At 38.9% G+C, this 19310-nt stretch overlaps 1 protein-coding gene and 1 long non-coding RNA gene across 14 annotated transcripts in view; one reads left to right on the top strand and one right to left on the bottom strand.

The window, feature by feature from the left end:
• Positions 1–19310, bottom strand: part of LOC134807944 (uncharacterized) — a 359665-nt gene that overhangs the window by 69001 nt on the left and 271354 nt on the right. For 11 of the 13 annotated variants that reach the window (XR_010149620.1, XR_010149618.1, XR_010149616.1 and 8 more), the window contains one exon: positions 10573–10726. The exons of the other annotated variants lie outside the window; for them this stretch is intronic. Coding sequence is in view for 5 of the 11 variants with exons in the window: in XM_063790090.1 (XP_063646160.1) it covers positions 10573–10726 (154 nt within the window). In the remaining 6 variants the exon portion in view is untranslated. The remainder of the gene's footprint in view (positions 1–10572; positions 10727–19310) is intronic. 13 annotated transcript variants of the gene reach the window in all.
• LOC134807945 (uncharacterized) overlaps positions 1–19310 on the top strand; it is a 430365-nt gene that overhangs the window by 408186 nt on the left and 2869 nt on the right. The window lies entirely within an intron of this gene.

Here is a 19310-nt window from a genome sequence, read left to right as displayed (position 1 = left end):
AATGCTTTCAACTTTTGCCCATTCAGTACAATATTTACTGTGGGTTTGTGGTAGATGGCTTTTATTACCTTAAGGCATGTCCCCTCTATGCTAATTTTGCTGAGGGTTTTAATCATAAAGGAATGCTAGATTTGTCAAATGCTTTTTCTGTGTCTACTGAGATGATCATGTGATTTTTGTTTTTAATTCTGTTTATGTGCTGTATCACATTTATTGACTTACACATGTTAAACCATCCCTGCAGCCATGGTATGAAACACATTTGATCATGGTGGATTAACTTTTTGATATGCTGTTAGATTTGGTTAGCTAGTATTTTGTTGAGGATTTTTGCATCAATTTTAATCAGGGATACTGGTCTGTAGTTTTCTTTTTTTTGTTATGTCCTTCCCTGGTTTTGGTATTAGGGTGATACTGGCTTCACAGAATGATTTAGGGAGGATTCCCTCTTTCTCTATATTTTGGAACAGCTCAATAGGATTGGTAACAATTCTTCTTTGAATGTCTGATAGAATTCAGCTGTGGATCCATCTAATGCTGAACTTTTTTTGTTGGTAATTTTTTTATTACCATTTTAATCTCACTGCATGTTATTGGCCTGTTCAGAGATGTTATATCTTCCTGGTTTAATCTAGGAAGGGTGTATATTTTCAGGAATTTATCTATCTTCTCTAAGTTTTCTAGTTTATGCACCTAATGGTGTTCATAGTAGCCTTGAATAATCTTTTCTATTTCTGTGTTACCAGTAGCAATATCTACCGTTTTGTTTCTAATTGAGCTTATTTGAATCTTCTCTCTTCTTTTCTTGGTTAATCTCACTAACGGCCTATCAATCAATTTTGTTTGTCTTTTCAAAGAACCAGCATTTCGTTTCATTTATCTTTTCTATTTTTTGATTGTTTGTTTTATTCAATTTCATTTAGTCCTGATCTGATCTTCCTTACTTCTTTTCTTCTTTTGCGTCTAGGTTTGGATTGTTCTTGTTCTCCAGTTCTGTGAGGTATGACCTCAGATTGTTTATTTGTACTCTTTCAGACTTTTTGATGTAGGCATTTAATTTTATGAACTTTTCTCTTAGCACCGATTTTGCTATATTCCAGAGGTTTTGATAGGTTGTATCACTATTATAGTCAAGTACAAAGAATTTTTAAATTTCCATCTTGATTTCATTGTTTACTCAGTGATCATTCAAGAGGAGGTTAATTTCCATGTATGTGCATAGTTTTGAGGGTTACTTTTGGAGTTGATTTCCAATTTTATTCCACCATGGTCTAAGAGAGTACTTGATATAATTTATATTTTCTTAAATTTACTGATACTTGTTTTGTTTCCTATCATATGATCTATCTTAAAGTCGAAACCATTCCCTTGTCTGCATTATAGTGGCCAGAGCAAGATTTCCTAGGCAGCGGAGGGACATAAAATCTTTATTAGTGACAACAGCAGTGGAGTATGGAGAGAAGAAGGACATGTTTGAAGTCAAAGGAATCTGTTACAATGGAAAAACTATCTGTAAAAGAGATAGGGAAGAATTATACCAGAAATAGTTGTATGAAGAAAGAAAATGTTCTTTCTCCAGCAATACCAGTTGAAAGGGAAATCATAAGTTAGCATGGCAGTTTGTAAATGACTTTATTTTATGAAAAACTACTATGAGTTTGAAACATTCTACGTACATATGTGGATGGGAGAGATTATCCCTCTGATTATTATTTAGAAAAAGTATACACTCCTAGAAATATCTTAATTATAAGGTGATCACTCTTAAAATGAAAGTATAGTGTGATATTTAAATAGCAGATACTACTTGGGGTCATGTATATCAATCAATCATAAACTCATATATTTGGCTGGGTGCCGTGGCTCACATCGGTAATCCCAACACTTTGAGAGGCCAAAGCAGGAGGATCACTTGAGCCCAGGAGCTCTAGACCAGCCTGGGCAACATGGTGAAACCCTATCTCTACAAAAAATTAAAAATTTAGCTGAGTGTGGTGGCACACAGCTCACCTTGTGAGGCTGAGGTGGGAGGATTGCTTGATCCCAGGAGGTTGAGGCTGCAGTGAGCCATGATTGTGCCACTGCACTCCAGTCTGGGCAACAAATAATCTGGATATCACTGTGAAAGTGTGTATTGACACCTTTGGAGAACATTTTGGTTGTGTGTACCATATCTTTGTCCCAGCAAGTCTACTTCTAGAAACTTTCTGCACTTATAGCCATAATGGCACTACCATTGAAGATGCACACCTTTACCAATGGTATTGACAAGACAGCATATCCATGGTTTCATTCGATTTTTACCTGGTTATTAACACAGTTTTTTATTTACATTTCAGTGTGTTTTGTATGTGTGTTTTCCATTTTCCCTTTATGCCATTTGAGCATATTTTATATTCAGGTAATAGATATGAGAACTTACTTAAAAGTAAAAAAATAGCTTCATTTTCAGAGCACCATAAATAAAATTGCTACATATGTGACAAACTGGACAGGATTTACTATAAACAGGGCAGTCAGGGAAGTCTTACAAATAATTTGCCTTTATGTTAGGAAGACTTCAGCACTCTAAGATCCCATAAACATTCTCTTACATTTTCTTCCACTACCTTAAGCTATTTATTTATTTATTTTTGGTCTTGTTTATCCAATTGTTTTTATCCAAACAAAACATGTACATGAATTTAAAAAGTCAATATCACAAGGTTTATTAAAACAGCAGATCCATGCCCTGTGTTTCCCAACTCATAGCTGTACTGCTCAACTAACTAACTGTTTTGCTAGATAATATTTCTTTTATTTTTGTATTGTTCACATTTAGGTGTTATCTATTGTCTTTCTGTCCTGAGGGATGAAGAATAACCTCTTGCTCCAAAATCTTCCCTCCTCAACAACCTCACATATGTACTCTACTGCCTCTCTCACCTTTTGAAAACTGTTAAAAGATAATTTTTTGTTAAAACAATATTTATTGCATATATGACTAGGATCATATTAACAGGATTTGCAGCTGATTCTCATATTCTCGAAGAGTCCTCCCACTCTGTGCCACTTTTGATGTTCTCACCACATTTTTTTGTTATTATTCTTATTTGCTTAAGTTTCTGTGGACTTGTCTAAAAAAAGAAAGGTGTTCTGAAGATACTGTGGCCAACAGGGAACACATGTGCCTTCCATGCTATTACTGTTAAGATTGATTTGGAGATGTTTTGTGTGCTTCAAAGGTTGACAATTTACCCAAATGATCTTTGCTCTACATATTCTCCCAGTTCACCCTAGTTTGGTTTCTAGGCCCATGGGATAAGCCAAAGGATTATTCTAGAACCCAAAAGAATGATAAATGAAAATTCTTTACCTCTGTTATTTTTGACAGAATTTCTCCAGAAACACCAAGAGTCAAAAATTATAATATGAACTTCATCCAGCTGTAATTTCAATTTTCCTTGGTTAGTGGAATTTCAGCTGATCTAAAATATTTATTTTCTAATGTTTAACATGATGAGCATTTGCCACCTTGTAATAAAAATCAAGGCATGAAAAATAAAATAAAAATGCTATAATTTCTATTTTTTCTCATCCAGAACTAAGTTCCTAAAGTGGAATAGTTGCATTAAAAATGTACCAAACCATTTATGGAGAGAAACAAAAAGGCAAACTGGCAGAAACTGCTGGCACCCTCCCTCAAAACTCAATTCTGGAAATAAGACCAGAAGGATACGGTTACTGATTGATTGTCACAGACCCAGTCTCAAAAAACAAACTGAAAAACTGTGACAAAATCTTTTCAGAGGCAGAGATGATTGGGAGAGATCTTGGGTTGTGTTGTTTCTCCCTCTCTCACATTGCCCTAGGGGGAGCAAATTCTGCCTCGCTGTTGTCATGGCATAGGAATGCACCTGAGCCAGGAAAAGCAGGAGAGCTGAAGCTGCCAGTTGGCTGAGGTAGGGATATAACAGCTATGCTAAAGGTGGGCAGCTAGCCCCAACTCATTACTTGCTCCCTCCTCTTCTCACCCCACCTTAACTGCCTCCGTAGGAGAGAAGAGGTTAGGGCAGAGGTACTGAGAGATTCCCTAGGGAAAAGGGCAGAGAACAATTGAGCCCTGATAGCAACACCAGAGGGTCTCCACCCTGAGGCATGCTCCCCACCCTTTGAATCTCCTTGAACACAAGCAAGGGTCTATTGTCTTAACTCTTCCTCCAGTTAGCTATTAGTAGACATGATATCTGATAGCAGCAAGGAAATGAAAAATGGAATATTTAAGATATATGAGAATGCCAAACAGAATAAAAGAAATGATGGCACAATCTCTACCATAGGAAAGCAGTACTAATGAAATAAAAAGATAAGAATTGAAAGTAAACACAATAAAATAGTTTTGGCATAATAAACAAGGACACTGAAAACATGAAAAAGAAACCAATGTATTTTGTAGAAGAACCACTTGGATATTTTGGGTATGAAAATATAATTGCTGAAATTAAAATGTCAGTGGGTAAAAGAAATAACAAAACAGAAATTGCTGATCAAAATAGTTTCCCAGAAGGCACAGGGATAAAAAAGATCAAGAAGAAAACATAAGAGAAGATAAGTGACATAGATGATCTAAGTAGTTGATATTTATAATAAATGCACCAGAAAATAATCTGAAAAGATTAAAGAAGCTTGTTGAGTTTTAAACATGGTAAGTAACAGTGAAAAAATTAACTAGGTATTTATTCTAAAATTTCAGGTAACCAAAAAGAGAGGTTTTCCAAAAGAAAAAAGTGAATCCTCTCCAAAAAAATAAGAATCATCAGATTTCTCAATAGTGAAGCAGAAGGAAAAAGACAATAAAGCAATATTTTCAAAAAAAAATGACCCTGAAATTACAAATCCAAGTAAGTCAGTATTTAAATCTAAGGGCTAAATAAGAATAATTTTAGTCATCTAAGGTTTTTAGAATGTTTACCACACATAGGATCTCTTTGAAGAAACTCTTGGAGAAAATTACTTCAACAAGAATAGGAATTAGTCCAGGAGAAAAGAAGAAGATAAGGAAGAAAAGGTGAACAACTTTTATGAAGATTACTATTAATATTGTCTAAACCAGGAGGGTTGACAAACTTTTTCTGTAAAGGACCAAGTAAGAAATAATCTATAACTTATGGTTTGTATGGTCAATCTAAACTATGCAAATCCACCATTGTAGCATGAAAGCAGTCTTAGACTAAAGTAAATGAATGAGAATGAGCATGCTGTCCATCAATAAACTTGATTTACAAAAACAGGTGATGAACTAGAAATCCCAGTATGCTATTTTATGAATATCGAACAACTAAATCTAAAGTAAACAACTGCCTAATCCAAAATCATGAAGATTGACTCCTATGTTTTTTTCGTTTAAAACTATAAAAATCATTTTTATAGTTTTAGCTCTTGTATTTATGGCTAAGGTCTATTTTGAATTAATTTTTGTATTTATGGCTAAGGTCTATTTTGAATTAACATTTGTACATGATGTGGGATATTCATCCAACTTCATTATTTTACAGGTAAATATCCAGTTGTTTTAGCACCCTTTGCTGAAAAGACTATTCCTCCCTCATTGAGTTGTCTTGGCACATAGACAAAAGAAAATTTAAGGCATAAAATTCTTATGTGGTTTTAAAATGAAGGAAAGCATCTCATTCTGATAAAAAGAAAAAGAGATCATGAAGCTATAGTAATCAGAAATATACATGAACCTAATACACTAGCCTCAAAATACAGAACAAGACAATTTATAAAAATATGGAGAGAGAATAAAAAATTGTAGTTGGATATTTTAATGCAACCCTATCAAGATCTGATACATCAACAAGACTTTAAAAAAGCAAAAAAGGGATTTTTACAGTGAAATACAATTTATCTAAGAGTTAACTTTAGAAATGCTACAGTCAACAGAAGCAGAATGCACATCATTTTGGAGAATATCATGAACATTTCAAAATAAATCAGCTATTGGCCCACAAAGAAAGCCTACAATAAAATTATAATCAATAATAAGTAATACAGAATAGCAACAGAAATCAATAATAAAACAGTTGGCTTTCACTAATCATAAACAGATGACTTTCAAATCCCTTGTTTCTATAAGCCACTAACTACAAAACTCCTAGATTAAAGCAGAAACTATAAAGAAAATTATTAAGTGCTAAAAGGTAAATCACAATGACAAAATAATATGCAAAAATTTCTGGGATGTAGCTAAACCAGACTGTAGGGGGAAATTTACAACTGTAAACATATTTATTTATCAGAAAGTAGGAGATAAATGGAAACAAATGTATTAAGTACCTAAATTCAAAATTTAGACAAAGAGCAACAGAGTAAATCCAAATAAACAAATTAATAAGATAGCAAAGAAAAGGAGAAAAAAAATAAACCACAATAAATAGCAATGGACATGATTAATCAAACCTAAAGCTACACCTTTGAAAATAATAATCAAACAAGCCTCACCCAAAAGAGAACTAAGAAAATTAAGTAAAAACTCTAAAGGAGATTACAGATGAGTCTTTTATAAATTATGAATGAAGAGTATGGTGAGCTATTCTGGAGTTTCTTGGGTTCATAATCTGGTTATACTATTTACAGTTTCCTCATCTATAAAATAGAAATAACAGTCTCTATTTCTAACACTAGTTTCTTTACAGAGTTGTCATGAGTGTTAAATAAATGTATCCATTCAAAGAGCTTAGAACAGTGTGAGGTACATAATAAGTGCTTTATATAAGTGCTAGATGTTATCATAGCAAAAGAATCTTCAGTGGTGAAAGAAAAATAAAATGAGATTTAGAGCCCAATACCATTTCATAATTAATTGTATTCTCCATACCTTCAGAAAAATATGTGTACCCTCTAACCACCATCAAAGCAAAAACATATTCTATTTTTCTGGTTGTACCCTAATTGTGAAAATTATAGAGATGATGTTTTGAAAGAATTCTAAGCTGAGACTGACTTCCTGTTCATCAAACCCATTTCCCAGACTGCCTTGCAGTTAGCTGTGGCCATGGACCAGAGTTTTGGCTGGTGATACAGGAAGGAATGATGTAACCTGTTCTAAGCCTGGCTCCTAAAAATCTACACAAGTCTCCACTTTCTCTGTTCTTTCTGGGTAACCTTGGAAAGCATGCATTGATGCAGATCTCCCTTGGTCTAAGTTCCTGGATGACTGTGTGAAACAGCCCCTCCCCAGTGCTTCAAAATGCATATGTATGTATTTGCATATGCATGTATGCACACACACAAACACACACACATGCACGCATATACACACTGAACTTTAAATGAACAAAAAATAAATTTCAGCTTTGTTAGCCACCAAGGTTTCAGGTTTATTTGAAACAATAGATAGCAGTTCCCTAACTAGTACAGTTATTCTAGATAAGAAAGTTGACAGAGAGGTTAATGTACTTGGAAACATGGAAATGAAAGGGTGGTGGGTGAAGAAGAAAACAGAAGATATAGTAAACTAAGAGGGGGCCATGGATGGACTTATAATAAGTGGGCAACCCATTTTTGCACACTTGAGATTCAAATATAGTTTAAATAGTTAACCAACGATTGAGAAATCACAGTCTGTTAGTCAATCATTTCATCTGTATGTTATTTCAAAAAGTATTTGCTAATTGCCTGTAAGTTGTTAGAGCATGGGATAGGTACCAGGGATATATCAAGAATTAGGAGGTGGTTTCTTTATCATTCTGTCATCAAAGATAGCTGCTTTCTACCTAGACTTTCTGGGAACAAGGAAGGATTAAATGAGGAATTTTAATAATTTCACATTTTATTAAGCCTATTTTCTTTTTGTTTGTTTTGTTTTGTCTTGTCTTTACCCGATAAACTACTAAGATTTAAAATGAATTGGCCTACATTTTTGCCAATTTTTTACCTCTAACTTCCCAAAAAATTCTAAGATCAGTAAAATTGATTAAAGTTATTAAACAAGTAGGGAGGAAAAGACACATTTAAGAGCCTGGATAAAACAGTGATGGGAAAATCCACACACGATTGACTTACTTAACTGTATTTAATTAGGAAAAATCTCTAGAATTTAGAGGAAACTGGAATTTTCATCTGAGAAGCTCCAGGTTGTTTACAGTTCAACTTGCCTCAGTTTGCCTCACTGAGCCACTGAGCCATGCTGGTATAAAAGGAGCGAAGGCAAAGAAAAACAAGGACCTCACCTAAGGGAGAGATGGGACAGAAGATCCAGCCACCTGCCTGAGCAAGAGGAGCTGTTTGCTGTGGGACTCTGAGCAAAGAGTAGTGACTTACCAATGACCTTTCCTCTTCACGCTTCCTGGGACTGTCTCCCCTTTTCCATACTGTGGAACTGTCCCTTCCACATAAATCCAAACATGGATCACCATTTTTGCGCCTCCAAAATGGGCCAGAAGACACATCCCTGACCACATCATAACCCAGAAAGCCAGATGCTGATGACACACTTTGCAGCCGAGATCTCATTGCCTTGGTATCTGGGACCACAACTAAGTACTTTCCAACTGTATTGTTACCTCATTATTATTCAAATTTCATCTGTATTGGCACGTTAATTAAGTAAAGATTTGGAAAAGAATTGTGCATATGCTTCAAATCTAGAAAAAGTTTTGATGGCTGTATTCTCAATGGAAAAGTGATGTTTTAGAAAGAGGGATGACATTTTATAACATTAGATGGCATTTTCCTGGGGACAGGGGAACAGGAACATATGAATCCTGCCTTAATCTCACAGCTTTTTCCTGTAATGTCCCCATAAAAACAAGGGACCACAGCAAATGAGAAATTAAAGTCCGCTTCATTATTAGCCTGGCTAATGCCAAATAAACAAACGCAGAACTTTCTGGTAATTTGCCTAGGACACATGGCATACTCTCAGATCACAGTCCAGACCACCAAACTCTAAATTAAATATCTTATCTTAGAATCTTAGCATCCTTGGGCTGCTCACATGGAACAGGAGACAGAAGTAATAAATAAGGAAAGTATTGCATGGAAAAAGAAATAAAATTAACCTGGAGAAATTTCAGAGACAGGGTCTTTTATTAAAACAAGACAACAAACAAATGAAATGTACTCTACCATAAAAAACAGCTCTCTATAAAAAGTTATCTGTCATCAGGCAGACAGATCTTCTGAACCTAATGTCTAAGTGATAGATAGAGAGGGAGTGTGTGTTCCAGCATAAAACCCTGAGTACAAGAAGAAAAGAAGAGATGGCTAAACTAAGGCCCTGTCACCAATCTAGCCATAAGATTAAAGGAGAAAGAAATTTTAGCCTATGATGAACTTCCCACTAGTGAATATGGACCACCCCAGCAGCAGAGAATCCAACATAGTTTAGTACCTCAGTTTCTTAGGAAAAAGTGAAGAACAGGGCAAGAGGGTGAAGAAACTGTTTCCCCAACCCTGTACAAGTCAAAGATTGGTTAAAAGAGAAAGAAAGGCTTTTATTTATTTTGAGGTTGTTGTTTTATTGTCGTCATTAATACTAGAGTTGTGAGTCCCTTGCACCTTGGAGGGGAATTTATACGGGAACTCCTGCAACCATCACAATTACATCTTTTTTTAGAGTAAGATATTGCAAGAAGCCCACAGGTCCCAGCCCATACATTGAATGGTTCAAGTTAAAAAAATAATAATAATACTAACCCTTGTTAACCTTTGCCTAGCAATCCTGACCCTCCCAGGGTGTGAGAATCCAAGCAAGAATCACAGTGACAGCTATGCAGGTATCAAAAAGGAGCCTCAGAAAGATTAATTTGACCAAGATCTCTGTATTAGTCTGTTCTCACGCTGCTATGAAGAAATACCTGACACTGGGTAATTTATAAAGGAAAGAGGTTTAATTGACTCACAGTTCTGCAGGGGTGGGGAGGCCTCAGAAAACTTACAATCATGGCAGAAGGTGCCCTTTCACAGGGCAGCAGGAGAGAGAATGAGTGCCGAGCGAAGGGGGATGCCTCTTATAAACCCATCAGATCTCATGAGACCCACTCATTATCGCGAGAACGGCATGATGGAAACTGCCCCCATGATTCAATTATCTGCATCTGGTCCTGCCCTTGGCACGCGGGGATTATTATATTTCAAGGTGAGATTTGGGTGGGGACACAGAGCCAAATCATATCTATCTCATAGCTAATAAATGTGATCTTGGGCTAAGTCCAGAGTCTATGCTACAGTCATTAAAAAAAAAAAAAAAATCTGAGATTCTCATACCAGAATTGTACAATTAACTACAACAGGTTTTGGAAATCACTTGATTTTTTTTGTCTCATTAGCCATTGCAATTTAGCCTGCATAAAAATATTCAAAGTAGACACTGAATTACTCTATGTTTTCTGTATACAAACGGAGCCAAGCAAGCATTGTTCACCATGTTCTTTGTAGCATTCTCTAAATAATTTTTCTTTCAATATTATTTTTGATTGACAAACCATGATTGTATACATTTGTGAGGTACAACATGATGTTTTGATTTATGTATACAATATAGAATGATTAAATCAAGCAATTTAACATATCTATCACTTCACTTACCTGTCACGTTTTATTAAGACATTTAAAATGTACTCTGTGGCCAGGTGCTGTGGCTCACGCTTATAATCCCAGCACCTCGGGAGGCAGTACTGGAAGGATTGTTTGAGCCACTGTAGTTTGAGACCAGCCTGGGCAACACAGTGAGACCCCATCGCTACAAAGAAAAGTAAAAATAATTAGTCGGGTGTGGTGGTGTGCGCCTGTAGTTCCAGCTACTCAGGAGACTGAGGCAGGAGGATTGCTTGAGGATGGTAGGTCAAAGCTGCAGTGAGCCATGATTGTGCCACTGCACTCCAGCCTGGGCGACAGAGCAAAACACTGTCTCAAAAAAAAAAATTACTCTCATATTTATTTTGAAATATAGGAGACCACGGTCTAAAAGTTTTCTTATAATTGTCAAGATCAGGAGCTTCTTCACAGTGAGACATTCTTCTGCCTTCCTTCTAAAGAAAACATTCTTTCTTATGAAAATTTATAATCACCTTAATCATATGCTTGATCACCCCAAGTAGCTAGATGCCTGAGTTAAAACAACTATTGAGTTGAAACAATTGTAGGGATATGTACTTATATTTTGTATTAAATATATTATGTATTTATTATAACTGATCTCATTAACAGGTTCCAGAAAATGAGGGTTTCCTTAGTTATGCATAAATGTATATAAATGTGCTTTCTAGCTTTTATGTTATTTTACACTCTAAATGTGTGTGTGTGTGTGTAAGTGCATACATCTAGATCCATGTTTATAGAAGCACATACTCTATGTGCCACTGGGCACTGGCAAAAACGATTGGTCAACATCTTAAAGTATCCCTTGTGGTTTAGGACTGAACTCTCCTCTATTTCCTCTCCACAAAGGAAAATGATCCTTAATCTATAGGGAAGGGAGGGAGGGCAGAAGCACAATAAGCACTGTTATCCTTGGACCACAATATTTTATGTTAAATGAGCACAAAATCTCACAAGACACTGAGAAAGGCCAGTGGGAGCAGGTCTGCGTAGAATCACAGCTTCACAGTAAAACAGCGGGGAGAACTCTCTTTCTTTCCATCCCCATCAGTAGCTTTCTTGTGATACTTGTGCTACCATGTAATGTTGTCATTTTGTTAATTTAGAAAATGTTATTCATTTTCCCCCTTCCTGTTCCATCCTAGGATACTGTGCCTGTACGTATCCACCTTTCCATTTCCTTAGCAGCACTAACCACATTCCCTAATGTTTTCCCTTTGTTTCCTTGTGCTTTTTCTTCTCCCACTAGAAAATAAGTCTCACAAGAACGGAGGTTTGTCTCTCTTGTTCCTTGTTGTCAGCATCTAATATATATTTGCTGAATGACAGAATGAATGTTAAATATGTGGTTGATTATGTGTCTTGCCATGTCTGTTCCACAGAGATCTAAGAGATACTCACTGGTGAACAGGGAGAAGGATTTCTCCTGGGGGTAACAACTTTAGGGCCACCTTAGAACTGAACCGAGGAAGGACATCCATACAGAACCAGAGAGGAGTCTGGCTTTGACTCTGAGGTGTGCCATCAAGACAAGATTGGGGTTTGAATACCTGCATTATTTTGTAAGTTGAACTACTCTTTCCCCTAGACTTTTGGCAAGTATTGTTAAAATCTTAGTCTGCTATCAGTGGAGCTGGGAGAGCCAAAGAAAGGAGCATTCACTTTCTGAGCCTGGAGGGAAGAGGGAATTCCAGGTGGACATGCATGGAGATGACAGTGCCAGCAGAATAACACTCTCAACAGCTGTTATTAAGGAAGGACACTAAGAACATACCAGCGCAGAGAAGGGTCAGAGCAGAGGCAAGGGGATTGTTGAAGAAAAGGTGAAAGTCTGAGAAATGCCTGCAGATATTTTGAGGGGAGAGAGCACTTCCAGCAGATGGCCAGACAGGGTTCATGCTTTAACATGGATATTGAAACAATGCCTTGTTTTGTAGCTATGTTTTATAAGGCTGATGCCCTATGACTTATGAACACATCTGTTTAAAACCCTCTACAGTCTCCTCAGTGTTAATATTGGTGACTAAACTTTTAGGGAAAAAAGTGGATAATCATTCCTTCTCTTTTGAGGCACACACCTTAAAATTCTATGCCATGTATTTCCTCAGATAGCTATATTAAAATAAATGTGTGTGTGTTAAAAATTATATATATATGTATATATTTCTTTTCAGTCAAAAAAGAACTTATTTTGATCCCTGATGAAACACTTATTTGAACTCTACAGTACTCATCCATCTAAAACCCTTTCAGGTTCATCATCACAAAATCGATTTTCCTTTGAATAGTATCAAATAGCCATGTACTGGCCTAACATAGACAGCCATGGTCTGTACAGTCACCTTATGCTGCGCAGAACCATCCAGGGCCCCATGCTTCTTGGCTCCTGGATGCTTATTTCCCATCTGTCTTGAATTCTCTCCCCATCAGCAAGGCTGTTTCAAAGCTGAGTCCACAGTCTGATGCTGTATTAGTTGTCTGGGTCTGAGTGCCACAAACTGGGAAGCTTAAGAGAAATTCACTTTCTTAAACTGCTGGAGGCTATAAATCTGAAATCAAGGTGTCGGCAGTGTTGGTTTCCTCTGAGGGCCATGAGGAAGGGTCTGTTCTGTGCCTCTTTCCTGGCTTCTGGTGGTTGCTGGCAAACTTTGGCGTTCCTTGGTTTGTAGAAGTATCACCATAATTTCCGCCTTCATTTTCACATGGCATTCTCCCTGTGTGGGTGTGTCTCTGTGTCCAGATTTTTCCTTTTCTTAGGACACATTCATACTGGATTAGGGCTCACCCTAATGATCTCATCTTAACTTGATCTCTGCAAAGACCCTGTTTCCAAATGAGGTCACATTTACAGGTTCTGGCGGTTAGAACTATAATCTTTTAAGGAGATTTGGTGCAACTCAAAACAGGTGGGATGAGGGAGGTGCGTACTGAAGATACATCTAACTCTTCCCACCCCCTTCATTATGATTTCCCACGTTAACTTTTCATGCTACTGGTTATGTCTGAAACCTCCTGTTTTCTTTTCAAACCTCATCTCTCCTACTTGAAAACACAGAATTTTAACCCTATTGATAAAACACCCCAGATTATTTTAGTTTGATTTCCTTCTGAAGAAAGAAATCAATCTTCTCTTTCCAAAGAATCTACGATTTGAAATTCTGGGTGATTTTGTCTTTTCCAAAATGTTTGAAAGAAAGGCAGTATTCTGGTGCAGACAAAAGGAAGAGGTAGAAAGTTATTTTGTTTTCCATGCTGCTGTTTTGTTGTTCCTTTTGTCCATTATTCCCATTCTTAAAAACCTACAATCAATTATCATATTCACTTTCTACCACTGTCCATTGTAAATCATTCTCGAAGCACACTAAGTTACTAAGCAATTCTCCAACCAGAGCATGTTTTTTGTTTCCTTTTCACATGCCATTTCCTCTGTCTGGAATAACCATACCTCCCTTGTTCATCTGGAAAACTCCTACCCAACCTCCAAAATCTCAATTAAGTGCCATCTTTCCCAAATTCCTCAGAGATTTGAACTCTCTCCACCTTCACCCTTTTCAATAATTTATACAAGCTTCTATCATCACAGCTTCACCATTTTTTGCTGTGATTGTTTTGACCCTTCTGGGCCCTGGCCAGCATTTAATACAAGTTTGAGAGACACTTACAGAAAAGGAATATGCAAGTCATGGAGGAGCACTTTACAGCTCTTCATTGCCCTTGTGTGCAAAAGAAGTACACGTTCTCTGCATTTGCCACTGATCATACAGTCTTTCTATGAGGGAGTTCAAAGAACAGAGAAAGACATTGCAGTTTCGTAAAATAAACACTGAAGGTTCACAAGAGCCAAATCTTTGGATTGGGTATATATTCAGAGAGGAGTCTGAGGAAAAACTGTTGAGGACACTAGCTAACCTCAGAAGAATCTGGCCTTTTGTTCACGTTCACCAACCTCGAAGCTGCAATTCAAGAGTCAACACCCAAGCAAGACTGCCTTGGATAAGAAATGCAGTTAGAGGCCAGGCACAGTGGCTCACATCTGTAATCCCAGCATTTTGGGAGGCCAAGGTGGTTGGATCACATGAGGTCAGGAGTTCGAGACCAGCTTGGCCAACCCCATCTCTACTAAAAATATAAAAATTAGCCGGATGTGGTGGCACATGCCTGTAGTCCCAGCTACTTGGGAGGCTAAGGCAGGGGAATCCCTTGAACCTGGGAGGCAGAGGTTGTATTGAGCCAAAATTGCACCACTGCACTCCAGCCTGGGTGACAGAGCAAGACTCCATCTCAAAAGAAAAAGAAACAAACAAAAAATGCAATTAGAAAAGCAAAGAACCAGGCTCTTTTATCCATTTGGCTTTGGCCCTTCAATATTTTTTGGTAGTGAAAGCCCAAGCTGATCCATAGTTTGAGTTTTTTTTTTTTTTTTTTTTTTTTGAGACAGAGTCTCGCTCACTCTGTTGCCCAGGCTGGAGTGCAGTGGTGCAAGCTCGGCTCACTGCAAGCTCCGCCTCCCAGGTTCACGCCATTCTCCTGCCTCAGCCTCCCGAGTAGCTGGGACTACAGGTGCCTGCCACCACACCTGGCTGATTTTTTGTAATTTTAGTAGAGACGGGGTTTCACCTTGTTAGCCAGGATGGTCTCGATCTCCTGACCTCATGATCCACCTGCCTCAACCTCTCAAAGTGCTGGGATTACAAACATGAGCCACTGCACCCGGCCCATAGTTTGAGTTCTGAAGGGAAATTTGAGTCAGTGTTACCCATTCACCAAGCAGAGGGTCACCTGGAATGGCTGGATAAGGGCTTTGTACACTCATCATTCCTAGTCTCGGTAGGTGCTGCCTCTTGCCTCAAACATTGACGTCTAAACAATCAGCAACTTCTACCAATACGACTTTAATAAACTCCTCAACATTCTAAATGTAGCATCTGAAACTCCATAAACAGGAGTGAACTAGTAGCAGTCTGAAGTTGTCATCATTGACAGCTTATGATTTATCTTAACTCTCCCTAGCCATTTGGCCATGACTTTAAGTAAACACTTTCCGTCTTCCTCATGTTCTCGTTACTGCCACCTCCCACTAATAAGAAAGACTGCCAAGAAAAGCATCCAGACAGTTCATTTACCTCCCAAACTTGCCTGAAAGTAGCCGCCCCAGTTTAGACAAGGGGCAAAGCAACTACTGCACATTTTCAACAGATGGAACAATGCTTCCCAAATTATTTACATTAACATTATTTGCTTTCAGGATGTGTGTGTAATGAATTGGTAGTTGAATAAAATATTATGGTGCAGGCTGAGGCACCAGCAGTTCAGGCAGGCCATTTATGGTGATAGATGGTGATAGGCGGTTTTGCTTTCTAAGAAGCTGGGGAGCTTTAGGCAATCTCTCTTTGCTAAGTTCTTGGCACCATTTTGTTCTATCGGGTTCCCAGAAGCTTGGTCTAAATGTACAGGGAGGTTTCCTATTTTAACCATGGTGGCCAGAGAACACCAAGCCTGTTCTCTACTCACCCATCAACAAATGGTCAAGAGAGTTGGGTTGCTCTGTTATGCAGATGACCACAGAGTGATAGGTGTTTCCTGCATTTTCTGTGAGTGTCATGAAACCATGTCTAACAGAAGATGGGAGACTTTCCCTCATTAATCTGATGGAGCCCACATGTGATTCGACCTTCCTGAAATTTTAATGGCCTGTCCACACCAAGCCCAAGGTACTGTTACACACCATGGAATGTGGGTCACTAGGAGGACCATATGCTTAGTTGTATTACTTTTATATCTTCTAAACTAAACCAAGAGTCAAATGCTCACTGAAGATGACTGAGCACAGTATGTGAAAAGAGTAAGGAGAGCCCTGCTATTTCTGCAGGTGCCCATGCACTAAATACACAGCCCTGGGGCTTACAGCAGTTGTATTAGAGTTGGAAATATGCCATGTTGAACACCCTCGATGCCAGAGTCAATCTTGTGGCAGTGGTTCCTGGGTTCTATCTGGGGCCTTACTTTTAATCTATAAGAGTTGTCAGGCTAAAGTGGCAGTTCTCTAGGTGGGATGCCTTAAGTGATCATGCATTTATTAAGTATTCACTGAGTACATTTGGGATCCAAGGTTCTGTGTCTGGTTCCACAAGGGACACTTTGAGTGCCTCTCCGGAAACTCCCTGTGTAACAGATGTAAAATTCCATTCAATATCTAAGAGGTAGACCTCAAGGGAATTTCTCAAGTTTTTTTGGAGTGGTGAATAAAGTGAACATAGGCTCTTGCCTGTTCTTGGTGTTTATCAGAGAACAACAGAGGGTGCACCAGGGGTGGGGCTGTTATTGCTCTGGTAATGAATTTATCATTATTGGATTGGGTGCTAAGCAGACAGATGAGACACCACAGGCTGTGCAAGCCAAGTTGATTAGGGAGCCTGCAGAGTAACTTGAGATACAGAAAGAGGTCCCAAGCCCTTTCTCCAGATGTGTCATCAGAGTACTATCTGGTGTTATTTGTTCTTTCTCTTTCTCTGTCTCTTTCTCTTTTCTTTCTCTCTTCCTCCCTATTTTTATCCTTCTTCCTTTCTTCAAGGAGTCTTCACAAGTATCTCATTTTATTCTCTAAACTTCCTGTTAATCCTCAGTGACCTCCATTCTCTGAGTCCTGAATTCCTCATTTGCAGTTGAGGGGCTTTCTCTTAAGTCATATCCACCTTTTTCAGAGCAGGGGCCCGTGATGGCTTAGCCCAAGTTGGAGGCTGCCTGATTCCATCCCACACTGAATCTGAGCAGCATTCTCAGACACCAGCAAGCATCACCAGGTAGGAAAGAGGAGACCCACGAGGGAGCCGGAAGGACCATATACCAGGATGTCCCATCTTAGTGTTACTAGTCTGTGTGATTTTGCTAGAGGTGGGGAACAACAGCAGCAACAATAACAACAAAAACATTTCACCCTACTGCTTTGATGCATTTTTAAAATACCTTGGATTTTGATGTTATGAAAGGAAGAAACAACATTTCTGTATTTATCAAAGGGGGTCAACACTTGGAGAAAAGAATAAATCGTTGCCATGCAACTCTCTTCTCCCCATCCCAACCTGCCCCAGGCTGATGTCTCAGGTAACCTCGACCACAGTGACCGCCATTCCTTGACATCTCGTCCTAGGTCCTGCACAAACATTCCTAGGAGCAGGAGCTCAGTTTTCCTAGGAAAGTGTGTGACCCAGGTGACTATGCATTTCCTAAGTTTAAAGGCTGATTCTTTTCACTCTCCTAAATCTCCCTCAGCCCTCGGCATGAGACTTTACACAAAAGGGAGATTTTTTTTCAACCTCTTTATAGCTGCTGCTTTTTAACCAATCAAATTTTGTGACAAAGGCAATTATACTTTTATTTCCCAGGGAAAATGTGCCCAGACACATAAGCCAACAACACCCACAGGCATTCACACAAATATATGCATAGATGCCCAGAATGTCCACATAGACAGTCACAGGGAGGTGCACACAAGGATAGTGGGTTTATACATGGACACATGGACCCAGAAACAGATACCTCCCTGGGCTGTGCACACATCATACCCCACCCTTGCTGACATCACTGCCTTTGCTCAGAGCTCCTGGCTCTGCAGTTTGGGCTCAGTTCCTTCAGGCTGGAACCCAGGAGGACCCAGCCTGGGCTGGCTGGGCTGAGCTGTACTGGACAAGATGGGGCAGGGCAGGGCCAGCCAGGGCAAAGCCACAGATGAGCTCAGGTGTCAGACTCCGCCCAAGTGGGAGCTTCCTGAGTCCAGGATGACTCAGGCCCTGCCATACTCGGGTTACTCCAGCTTAACCGCCCTGAAATGGCCTTGCAGCCCCGCTGACCACACCGTTCCTCCCCAGCTTTCCAGTGGCCAGATGTGTGGTATACATTTCACCCTAAGCCAAACACAGGGGCTTGCCCAGCCAAAAGGAACTAGAATCTGTGTGTCACTTCAAGACTCCAGAGAAGGGAGCCCTCAGTGTTTCTGCCTTGGCCAAAGGCTCCTAGGAAGCTGCCTCAAGGTTCTTTCAGGACTGGTTCTGGAGCAGGGACCCAACTGCCCAACTAATTTTTGAATTTTTTGCAGGGGCAAGGTTTCACTATGTGCACTTGTGGGTGCACAAGGGATGATTATGCATGGTAGTAACTCTAGCATCCTTTGATGCCTGGGCAAACAGAATGGCTTCCACTTTTATAAGTCCCAGGAACTCTCAGGTGTCCACATTTGGATCCAGGCAGGTTCTTTATCCATGGTGTGAGTGATTTTCATCGTTTCATGTCACAAGCACTTAGAGGCCACTTGCCCTGTGGCTGGCTCGGCACTTGCTCAGACCGGGCCTTCTTCCTGGGAAGTTAAGTTTGGCTTGGGGGGTTTGGCAATCAGAAGAGTAAAGCAGCAAAAATAACAAAGGCCTGAACTTCAAACAGAGGGGGAAGCAACTCCTGTGTATACCTCCGACTAGACGTGTGACCAGAAAGTTACCCGAAGGCTCACTTAGCCCCCATTCTGTTCTCAGCTGTAAAGTGGGAAAATCTATTTAATCTATTTAGCACAGCTTCTCTGAGAATTGTATGAGTTCTGTATATGATAACAATAGTGATAATGACAGATAGAATGGTTATTTCTTATTGAATGTTAACAATATAAAGAAATTGGACCAAACTTGGCAACGTTTATGACTCTCCTCTGAGGTAACTTTTATTTTTATCCTGTTTAACTG

This window comes from Pan troglodytes, chromosome 12 (assembly GCF_028858775.2).
Source record: "Pan troglodytes isolate AG18354 chromosome 12, NHGRI_mPanTro3-v2.0_pri, whole genome shotgun sequence".
Lineage (NCBI taxonomy): Eukaryota > Metazoa > Chordata > Mammalia > Primates > Hominidae > Pan > Pan troglodytes.
This window is presented reverse-complemented; position numbering and strand designations above follow the sequence as displayed.